The sequence below is a fragment of the Mchenga conophoros genome, linkage group LG16 (assembly GCF_057382185.1).
Source record: "Mchenga conophoros isolate Kocher_MC1m ecotype Shallow Benthic linkage group LG16, M_conophoros_male_GT1.1, whole genome shotgun sequence".
Taxonomy (NCBI): Eukaryota; Metazoa; Chordata; class Actinopteri; order Cichliformes; family Cichlidae; genus Mchenga; species Mchenga conophoros.
In genome coordinates, this window is record NC_140541.1 from 32232068 (window position 1) to 32244140 (window position 12073).

At 37.2% G+C, this 12073-nt stretch overlaps 1 protein-coding gene across 2 annotated transcripts in view; it reads right to left on the bottom strand.

Annotated features, from left to right (window-relative positions):
- The window catches only part of LOC146557098 (inactive dipeptidyl peptidase 10), a 155352-nt gene that overhangs the window by 48831 nt on the left and 94448 nt on the right, over positions 1–12073 (bottom strand). For both annotated transcript variants that reach the window (XM_085249891.1, XM_085249890.1), the window contains exons 4-5: positions 10060–10154; positions 9698–9772 (exon numbers count right to left, since the gene is read on the bottom strand). In XM_085249891.1, coding sequence (XP_085106017.1) covers positions 9698–9772; positions 10060–10154 — 170 coding nt within the window. The remainder of the gene's footprint in view (positions 1–9697; positions 9773–10059; positions 10155–12073) is intronic.

Genomic DNA, 12073 nt, shown 5'->3' on the forward strand with positions numbered 1-12073 from the left:
TTTTTACTATTGATTTGAAAGTAACAAGTGCGGAAAAGACAAATGAGGCTCATCAAATGCATTTCTGCATAGTTTCAGAGATCAACTTTCCTCAATGCTTTTGCTAATGGACGACTGCGGTAATTAGCACTCTTTGCTCACTACACTTCATTAACATGCACGTCCTAATGAAAAGCAATCGATACTCTGCAAAAATCACCAGCTCAAAAAGTAAATGTACCAGTACAAGTTCTGACAAATGTCCTTTTTTAATGTCAGAAGGCTGCTGACCGTTAAAAAAACCAAAAAAAAAATGGGCAGAAATCTATGGAAACCTTTGACGCAGCAGTATAGTACAGCAGAGAGAGAGAGAGTATGATTATGATAAATTCACGAGACAACTGGAGACAGTGGTGCGGGGGCATGCCATTACTCTCCATAGATTCAGGCTGTCACTTTCATGATGAACACATCTACTCCGTCCATCTCAGGAGGAGATAGCACCTCTAAATCTCTGTGTCAGTCCCATCAAGCACACAGAGCTCATTATGAAGCCTGCTTAGTTCACCGACACCAAGATGTTCCTGCAGCCTACAGAATGGAAGAGTGGGGAAAGACACGTAAGGTGATTTGCAACAAGCAATTTCACTGCTTTTGAATGCAGGCACAGCATTAGTTTTCCGGTGCGATAAATGAACAGTGTTCCATTTTCTATTATAACTTCTTGCAAGCACCATAAAAGATTCACACAGTTTCTTCTGCATAACAAAGTCACAGCTGCTCTTCTTTTCTAAAAGAAGAAACCAACAGGAACTGTGGAGAAAAGACTGTTTGATGGGCTCAGGTGCACTCTGCTGCTAACAGTAAGCACTATTTTAATCACAAAATGTTCCCTGTTTATTGTGTTATGCACTTGTTTTTGCCAGTTTGCTGTCAGAGTGGAACTGCAGTCCTCCAGAGATGAAGTGAGATCAGACAAATGGAAATTTGAATTATGGATTTGTTTGTGGAAAAAATTGAAATTTTCCACATCAATGCTGATTTTTAACCAGATAATTGCTTTATAAGCATATTATTATATTAATCTGAACTCATTTAAAGATTCATGAATAGCATTATCATACAGTGTTCCTCAGAGTGTATTATTTACACCATGAAATATGATCTCTGCTTTAATGATAATGTTAAAAGATGTAAAAAACATTATTTAAATTTGATTAGGAGCTCCACCTGCTGCTGCATTAAGTGCTTCCATTGTCATGGTATCACTGACTGAGTTAACAGGAACGAGTTACCTAGTAAATATGAGGTAAAATTTTATGTATTATTGGGGAGCTACCTGGAAATCTCATTACCGTTATCATTATAGCGGCTAGTAACTAAACTCAGGAAGAGAATATATTGTATATAGATGTTGGTAACAGGGGAGGAACTTTCTAGAACTTGATGCCTAAATTTGTAGGAAGTAATTAAACAAGAGTTACTAACCTGGTCACAAGTATACAGTGCTTGTATTTCCATTCCATTCCAGATCTGCCTTCTTATTACAGTAGTAATTGCATAACAAGATGCTATTATTTACATATATTTATGAAGCGAATAGTTATTCAGAGGCTGTGAAAGGAAGGGTTGCTATCATTTTTTGGTATCAGCAGAGCGAAATGTGCGTTGGAGATAAACTGCTGAGCAGAAACAAAAAAATCTAAGCATCCAAAAGAATATAGTACATAATCAGTCAATAAGCAATACTGCATACATGCAGTATTGCACATGCTTGCAGTCACTATACTAAACAGCAGAGTCAAACATACACTGGCACGTTTGTTTGTTGCAGTTATGGACTGAGTGTTGAGGGGGTGTTTGCATCTGTATTCACAGTGAAGGACATGTGGTAGTTGGACATTATTCCTCTCACCTCAAATGATAATGTTTTCCTTATATATCGGGTGTTGCTTGACTCTTCATGTGAGGTGGCAGACCTGCACCTTTAACTGAGCTGACAGGTTGCCAGAACATGCTGAGAGTGTTGATTTTTTTTCCTTTTCACCCCTTTCTATTTTTACTTTCTCTTGCTGGTTAGTTTTAGGCACTAAAATGATTTGGAGAGGGTAGGTAATGATTGCTCTTTGGGTTAAGTGTGCCCGTCCCAATGTGCCATTACACTATGTTTTGTGGTGTGTCAAGCACCACTGTAAGACAAAGGTTAAGCATAGTGGAAAAGATTTGTGGGCCTTACTGATGTTGAAATTTATCCGCGTTCGTTTTAAAATTATAAATTTCCTCTAGCAGGAAATAAATCTGTTGTATTATAATAAAGCTATTATTTTTTATTGTTATCTGTTCTTTAATATCATACAATAAGCTTTCACTGCTACAGAGAAGAAGCTGTTGTAAAAATTAAAAAATATATCTCCTCTTTGTGCATGTGCAGAAAAAAGATTCAAATGTAATGCACAGTTTTCTTCTTTGCATCAGTGACACTGACACCCACACTCCGTTTGGAAGTCAAGGTACAGGAGCACATTGTGACCCAATCTGCACACATGGGTGTGGTTAAACATTAGCACAAACCAGAATCAAACTCAATCAGAGGGCAGATAGTTCAGTTGAATTTATCTCAGCAGCAAGTCCCGAAACGTAGATGTTACATTTTCAAGATGATAATCACACAGGTTCAGGTGGGTTTAATCAGATTCTATAACACTTTGAAGAACAGTAATTAAAATTCATAGCTGTAACTTCAGCTGCACAGTGTGGGAACTCTGAGAGCTTTACAGTTTTACAGTTTTCTTCTTTGTATCTGTACACAGATTTTCACCCAAAGTCAACTCTTACAATTTTGTCGCAGATCTTATTTAAGAGTTGGATGTATGTTATCATTTTTTTTCTATAAACTTTAATGTTTACAACATGTACACAGACTCCAACCTCTTATTCACATATGGGATATTATAAATAACAATTACAAATAACGAACAAATAACAATAACAATAATCAGAATTGGCTGTGAAGATCATTGTAATATTTAGTCAATTCGTACAGGATCGTGATTTTTTTTGTATGTTAGACTATAATTATCCTGCTGCAATTAACAATCTAAATATCACAGATAATAAAATGTGCTTGAGGCAAGATATTTTGAAATTTTCCAGCTTAAATGTCAAAAAGCAGATTTACGTTGCATTTCTTACTTTGTTGTTTGCATTCCATTCTGTTTTTAGTTTAGTTTAAATGCCACAAACAATTTAATTGACATACAGTGGCTTGTAAAAGTATTCGGCCCCTTGAACTTTTCCACATTTTGTCACTTTACAGCCACAAACATGAATCAATTTTATTGGAATTCCACGTGAAAGACCAATACAAAGTGGTGTACACGTGAGAAGTGGAACGAAAATCATACATGATTCCAAACATTTTTTACAAATAAATAACTGAAAAGTGGGGTGTGCGTAATTATTCAGCCCCCTGAATCAGTACTTTGTAGAACCACCTTTTGCTGCAATTATAGCTGCCAGTCTTTTAGGGTCTGTCTCTACCAGCTTTGCACATCTAGAGACTAAAATTCTTGCCCATTCTTCTTTGGAAAACAGCTCCAGCTCAGTCAGATTAGATGGACAGCGTTTGTGAACAGCATTTTTCAGATTTTGCCACAGATTCTCGATTGGATTTAGATCTGGACTTTGACTGAGCCATTCTAACACATGGATATGTTTTGTGTTTGGGTTATGTTTAGGGTCGTTGTCCTGCTGGAAGGTGAACCTGATGAAAGACCTACATTTACTGAACAACGCACTGAATGTCCCACTGAATGTCCCACTGAATGTCCCACTGAATGTCCCACTGAACTGAATTTGGTGTTGAAAAATGTTTCTTATGTTAATTTAAGAGGTGTTAAAACTGACCAGTCGATTTTGACAGGGAACACTAAAGTAAGGGGGTGGGGTGAACACAACCGGAGGGTTAATGACCTTTGCCTTTGTTTAGTAATGATACCAGTATAAGGGGATCCTAAATATCAGATTATAGTTTTAATTCAAATATGTCACAATTCACTTCTGATTTCATGGTACCCAAAGTGCCATCTCCATGGCATCTAATCATAAAAAAATTTATACTGAAGTCACCCAAATTAAAAACATTCACAGCTCAAATAATTACTCTTCTGCTGTTGCTGCTGCACCACACAATATTTGCTTGCAATGCCTGGCAAAAGGTCACTTGGCACATATTTACATAGACTATACAAATATTATAATTGGCATGTCCAGAATTTGGTCAGGAAATATAAGGAGCTTAAGGAGGGTGATGAAGAGACTCACAAATGTGCAGATTCTGTATGGAAATCATTTATGGCTAAATAAAGTATCTGCTTTTGTGGGCACTCTGCCTTGATTGCAGAGAGCCAAGAATGGTGGCCAACCCCTTTCAAGGCCCTCAAGTGCAGGGATGCATATTTAGTTTGTTTCCAGCTAGTCATATACTGTAAGCTAGCCGGGTCTCACTCTTGAGTCCCTGTCCTGTCAGGCTTAAGGAGCCTGCTCAAGAGCTTGGAGTCTGGCTGGAAGTCCTTGACTGAAGAACTAAGGAGTCCAGCTGTGTGTTCCCACTGTCGCCAAGAGGAGAGGACTAATGTGATGAGCAGTTCTATGGTAAATCCAGATGGCTACAATTAGTAATGCAGTCATGTTCATCAGTACATTTACTGGTGACTGACTTTTTCCCTTTGACTTTTTCTTTCCACTTTGTAAAAACAAGAAAAGGGAAGAAAGCCAAAATCCCCATAACATTTGTTGCTGTTTTAGACTTGATAATTGTGTGTTCTTTTTTCCGTTCCTTTCAACATCTCTCATTGTGCTAATAAATCTGTACCTCACTGTTAGTCATTCATTGTCCTCCATGAGACATTTTCAAGGACTGAGCTTCAGGTTTCTACTCTAACAAGCATTTGATGATAGTGAAATCATATGGGGTGCCCAATAACCATGACCCTTAATTTTCTCTTTCTTAGGTATATGTTTATAGTTTAGGCAATTAAACACTGGGTGCATGTTTATGCTTGAGAACAGCCTTGGCTCTTTCTTTATGTTTAATTCTATGACAGTGTGTTTGAATGAAAGCATCAGGTAGACTCTGTTTGTTGATTAAATGAAAGGAATCTAAAGAAAAAAAGAAAGTGCAGCAACACTACATTGTATCTGACAGTTTCTATACATTTCAGGTCCTTGGTGATAATGGCTCTGATACTAACATACGACACAAATAGCCTTTTTATTTTCAAAAGATGGTGAGGAGGTCTTTGTGCTGCATGGTCTGAATAATGATTTTCTGGGTTTTCTTGGATTAGCTACAGTGGGGTGAAAAAGTAAAGGTATGTTGTTTGGATGTTGGTAGTATAATTCAATAATTCATATGCCTGGTTTGTAAATTTAAGTTTTGCATGAGCATTTTTACCCTGAGGCTTTCCAACAAGACAGCCTGTTCTCGAACACAACCAGGTGAGCAGAACATGCTGCACAGCCACAGCAACAAAAATGAGGAACACTGAAATACTGTGGATTTGGAGCATTATCTTTTTATAGGTGATATTCAGACTCAGTTTTTTGAGCAGACACTACATGCCATGCATACATGGAATTTATGGCTGACTCATGAGTGTATTATCCCTGCAAAGAAACTGATGTGACTGTTCTGTCTGTTTTGGTTTTGGTTTTTTGTGTCTGATTTTTAAAATTATTATGTAAAAGGAGGTGAGGTGGAGATGGAGCTTACACCAGTTTAGAAGCGATCATTTTGGAAATTGGAATTAATCTACATGGCATACTGAAACAGGAAAATTTTGGAGAAATATTTTGGTTTTTTGATTCTCAAAAAGATATTACAAATTAATCTGCATTCAGATATGTTTCTTGGTCCAGGGACTCAATTCATGAATAACATGAGAATTTTCAGCCTTGGTAAAAGCGTATAGTCTTAGCATGCTTTTATTTGAGAACATTCAATCAACAGATCTAATCTTTTCTTGATTTTCTGTATCCTGTGCAGTCAGACTTCTGTGGACCTTAAATTAAAATATTTATATAGTGTATTTATTGAGTAAGCCTGTTTTCATTGCACTTTGTTGCATTTACTTGATCTATAAAGATAAAAACAGTTTGTAAAATTGGTGCACGGCTCTATTCAGCTTTTTTTTTACCCAAAAACACAAGCTACAAAACATTCAAACTTTATGGAAACCAGGAACTACTTAGCCCAGGCAACACGGACACTGAGCATAGAGCTAGGTGGATGGCATGACAAAGAACAGAGGGAAAATCAGACAATATACACACACACACAATATGACAGGGGAACAAACCACAGTTAGGAACACAGGTGACAAAAGTTAAGCAAAACTTAACATCATACACACCGGGCAGGAGACTATCAAAGTAAAACAAAAAGTAACACACACTGCAACTAAGACACATGGGCGTGACACAGAGAACAGAGAGAAACACATGAACAAGACAGACTAAACATGTGAAGTGGAACAAAGGGCAGACATGAAAACAGTAGCCTAAAGCCTAGATAACAAAACTAAGCCCAGAATGGACAAATACTGAGCATAGCAGAATGATAACCAAAACCTGGAGCACAAACTTAACCACATAATAACAAAAGCCAGCATAACAACAAATACAAAATTCAGAACTATAATATAAAGACAACAAACTAGAAAACTCCCTAACATTCCCAAAATGCAAAAAGCTGGGTCACAGACCAAGGAACTCTACACCTTGTCATTTTGTTTATCATTCCTTGTGCTATTGACCAATAGTTTGGCGTCATAAGGCCAAGATTCTATTATATATTATGTGTATCCATATATATGTGAGTGAGCTAGCTCACTCACATATATATTGTTGCTGTAAATACTTGGGAGCACATCAAATGTTAATTAGTCAGCAGCTGGAAAAATCTTCTAAACACAAAGACAATTGTCTACTTCAATTTGAGCGATGGTTGCTAAAATTGTAGTGCCCAGCGGATCATAGAAATGAATTAGCTTTTGTGGTGTCCCAATGCAACCTGTAATGTGCTGATATTAAAATTGGAAAGCGAATAGTAAAACTGCAGGGCACTGATCAGTCGTTGTGACGTTATGTTAGAAATTCAGGACACTGAAGTTTATGGTGACATGTCATGTTTCAGAATGGAGATTGTTAACGTTAATAAAAGTGAATATAAGGCCTGATTTACATGATTCATATCATTCACAATTTAAAGTAATCCTTATTTGTCTTATATAGTGTGGTCCAGAATTTAATTTCAACTAATTTTCACATATAATGTCTTGAATTCTCAAACACGTAGCCTGATGCAGATAACTCTTAAGCTGGAGAGGAAATGGCGTGTCACAAATTTAGAAGATCATCATTTAGCCTGGAGAAATAGTTTGTTGCTTTATAAGAAAGCCCTCTGCAAAGCCAGAACATCTTACTACTCATCACTGATTGAAGAAAATAAGAACAACCCCAGGTTTCTCTTCAGCACTGTAGCCAGGCTGACAAAAAGTCAGAGCTCTATTGAGCCAACCATCCCTTTAACGTTAACTAGTGATGACTTCATGAAATTCTTCACAAATAAAATTTGAATCATTAAAGAAAAAATTACCAATAATCATCCTACAGATGTAATATTATCTACAGCTACATGAATATTCATTTAGACTCTTTTTCTCCAATTGATCTTTCTGAGTTAACTTCAATAATTCAAACCTTCAACGTGTCTTTTAGACCCCATTCCTACAAAACTGCTCAAAGAAGTCCTGCCATTAATTAATGCTTCAATCTTAAAGATGATCAACTCATCTCTAATAATCGGCTGTGTACCACAGGCCTTCAAGCTGGCTGTAGTTACTGTTACTTAAAAAGCCATCTCTAGACCCAGCTGTCTTAGCTAATTATAGGCCAATTTCCAACCTTCCTTTCATATCAAAAATCCTTGAAAGAGTAGTTGTCAAACAGCTAACAGATCATCTGCAGAGGAATGGTTTATTTGAAGAGTTTCAGTCAGGTTTCAGAGCTCATCACAGCACAGAAACAGCTTTAGTAAAGGTTACAAATGAGCTTCTTTCTTCACCCAGCTCTATCTATCCATGAAGCCAGATAACACACACTAATTAGTTAAACTGCAGGAATGTCTTAAAGACGTAAAGACCTGGATGGCCGCTAACTTTCTGCTTCTTAATTCAGATTAAACTGAGGTTATTGTACCCTGCCCTGAAAATCTTAGAAATATGGTATCTAACCAGATTCTTACTCAGGATGGCATTACCTTGGCCTCCAGTAACACTGTGAGGAACCTTGGTGTGATTTTTGACAAAGACATGTTCTTCAATGCACATATTAAACAAATATGTAAGACTGCTTTCTTCCATTTGCGCAACATCTCTAAAGTTAGAAATATCCTGTCTCTTAGTGACGCTGAAAAACAAGATCATGCAGTTATTACTTTCAGGATGGACTACTGTAATTCATTATTATCAGGATGTCCTAAAAACTCCCTGAAAAGCCTTCAATTAATCCAAAATGCTGCAGCAAGAGTCCTGACAGGGACCAGAAAGAGAGAGCAGATTTCTCCTGTTTTGGCTTCCCTTCATTGGCTTCCTGTTAAATTCAGAATTGAATTCAAAATCCTGCTCCTCACATACAAGGCCTTAAATAATCAGGCCCCATCTTATCTTAATGACCTTGTAGTACCATATCACCCAATTAGAGCATTTCACTCTCGCTCTGCAGGCCTACTTGTTGTTCCTAGAGTATTTAAAAGTAGAATGGGAGGGAGAGCCTTCAGTTTTCAGGCCCCTTTTCAGTGGAACCAGCTTCCAGTTTGGATTAAGGAGACAGACACCTTTGTCCTGTTTTCCTTCTCTCACCCCAACCGGTCGCAGCAGATAGCCCCGCCCCTCCCTAAGCCTGGTTCTGCTGGCGGTTTCTTCCTGTGAAAAGGGAGTTTTTCCTTCCCACTGTCGCCAAAGTGCTTGCTCGTAGGGGGTCATATGATTGTTGGGTTTTTCTCTGTATCTATTATTGTACGATCTACTGTACAATATAAAGCGCCTTGAGGTGACTGCCGTTGTGATTTGGTGCTATATAAATAAAATTGAATTGAATTGACTTGAATCAGTCCCTATCATATCTTAAAGACCTCATACTATCATGTTGTCACAATAGAGTGTTTTACAGTGGTTGTTAGAATTTCTAATCCAAAGCTCCCAGTTTGGATATGAAAGACAGACACCCTCTCTATTTTTAAGACTTTGTATAAAACTTTCATTTTAGATAAAGCTTATTGTTAAGGTTGGAACAGAGACCCCTGAACCCTCTGTTAGTTAAACTTCAATAGGCCAAAGATCCTGAGACCTTTCCATGACACTCTGAGCGTTTTCTTCTTCAATCGCCTCTTTTTTATGTGTTTACACATCACTTTTGCACTGCGTCATTAGTAGTTTTCATGGCTGAATATGTTATATTCTCACAAATCAAACCTGCTAATTTATTGACTATATGCCTTAAAGTTATACCATCATGCCAGCTCTGTGTTGACTTACTGAACAAAACGATATCTCCACAGTTTGCAGTTCATGGTTCATGAACTGCAAACCTCCAGTATAAGCAGCCTCAAGCCAAACACCAGTGAATGTATACAACGGGAATATTAAGAGCTTCTCACCTGCTTGACATCATACCCCAAAAGGACAAAATTCAGATCTGGAGAAACTGCGAACTTTGACGCTTTAAAAGTCGCCTGTGGGAAGAACAAGAATATGAGAAGAGTGTGAGTTTTTAGTTGCTGCTGTTGTTTTCACAATGAGCCTTTTCACGGGTTGCTGAACACCTACACTTTTCAAACTAGTCGTGTCTTGATGCATCAACATACACACTCTGATAGATCAGTGCATGGAGTGGCTTGAGTGGCCTGAGCTGGGTCACAACGGCTGCTCTTTCCAAGATGTTGCAACCCACAAAAAAGTCTTGCATCACAATACTGACAAAATATGTCATTGAGATTTTTAATTTTTATTTCTTACTTACAAATGTTGTATTTTTCAACAGAAGGTCTGTCTCGTTGGTGCGTGTGTTGACTTTGAAAACATCTCCATCCCAGCTTCGAAAGATTATTTCATCCTCTGTAGGACAGATAGAGGCATTAAATTGATATGCAATGTTTGTATGTAAACAGATATGAGTTTTTCAACCTGTTTTTCAATGGTCACGTACTGAACATAAACCGGGAAACCTACACATAGATTACATGAATAAAAACAAAAGTCACAAGCATGAAAAGGCAATCAAGTTCTTCTCCTATCAGTAACAATGATATTTATTAAAAAAAAACATAAAACCATCACCTATTATTGCTATAACAATAACAATAATAATAATAATAATAATAATAATAATAATAATAATAATAATAATAATAATATAATAAAAATCAAGATTCAAAATATTTTCTTCTTTCACAATTCCCAATGAACACAATCTCTTAATGAACAAAATATTATTTATTGGAGGTGGGTTTTTTCCCCTCTGGACAGAAGAGGTCTGTTTAAAACACATGAAGTTTCGACTGCAGCTGACTGTGTTTATTTTTAATGTTGCCGAGGCAACCTCAGCCACATGAATTTGTGATGTGGTCCTGAAAGTTTGCATTATTTATATAATCTAAGATTGCATACTTCAGAAACGCTCTCATCTGCACCTCCGTGTCAGATGGGTATTGGAACCGGCTATTTGTTTGTGGATTAGGCTCGCTGTGGTTTCTATTACTTCTGTTATCTCCTTATTTCTTTGTGCTGTTTTCTTCCTTTGCCTTCTGTGTTCTCCCGTCTTTATTCTCATGTCTTGTGTTAGTCTTTCTGTCTTCTTGTTATAGTTTAGAAATTTTAGATTTCTGATGAGCTATGTTTTGGTTTTACTTTGTGTTTCTTGTTTCCTTTCTTAGTAAGTGTCTCTGTCTTTATCGTATTTGCTTGTATTTGACTGTTTCCACCTGTGCTTTGTTCTGCTACTAGCCAGTTATGTATGCATTGCTCCCTTTGCCTGTACTCGATTGTCTGTTGCTGTTCCTCATCTTTGTCCTGTTTTTTCTAGATGCAGGAACTTTTAATGGGAATTGTTACCATTCCAAGGTTGCTTATGTTGACCATATCTTTGCAAATAAAGTAAAAACTGGAGATGTCTTCTTGTTTTCTCCCATGGAGTTTTCAGTCTTGCCAGATGCACTGCTCATATTATGTGTGGATTTTAAAACACATATTTGAATTTTTCTGAAGCTGTAGTCTCATTTGTTGAAAGTTGTTTTATAAAGTCCAGAGGCAGAAAAGGTTAAAATTCATTTTTCAAGGTGCTCAAGGTAAAATTCGTTTCTTCAAAGTAAAACTGGTCAGCAGATGATCATTTTGTTCCTGATGAATTGCAACAGTTGAACTTCTCACCTTTTGACTCCAGAAAATATTACGGGACTACATTTTCGTGCAGCAAAATACAGTTCCAACCCCCACACATCCACTCACCCAAGTTGGAAAAAATGTTTTTTCAAAGTTGCAAACTAAGTTAACAGCAAAAATTAGAGCAAGCAGCTAAAACACTGGGAATGAGAAGTGCTAGATTCTACAATAGAATACACATTTGTCCCACAACCTAAGTGATTATTTAGGTAAGTAAAACTATGTATACTGGTTTGAGAAAGGGTAGCGTACTGTCATCTGAGGCCTGTACTATGAAGTGAGTGACAAATGTATCTTTGTGTTATCAGGATTCATCTACTTAACACTGCCAGTCAGGGTTACTGGTCACTTGAAGCTAGATATCATCTCACTAAGTTAACCCTGGATTTCCCCTGTGTGTTCTTGTGAAAGGGGTGACACTGGCAGCATCTGATCAATCACAATTCTGAATAAGTGTCCTGGTGGCAAATAAGCTCATGTTATAAAGAGAGATAAATTATATTATGAGAAAAATATAAATAGGCTGAAAGCAACACATCTGCTGCAGACAAAGCAATAGTATGAGTGAGTGGTAGGGAGGAAAAGCACTGTTGAGT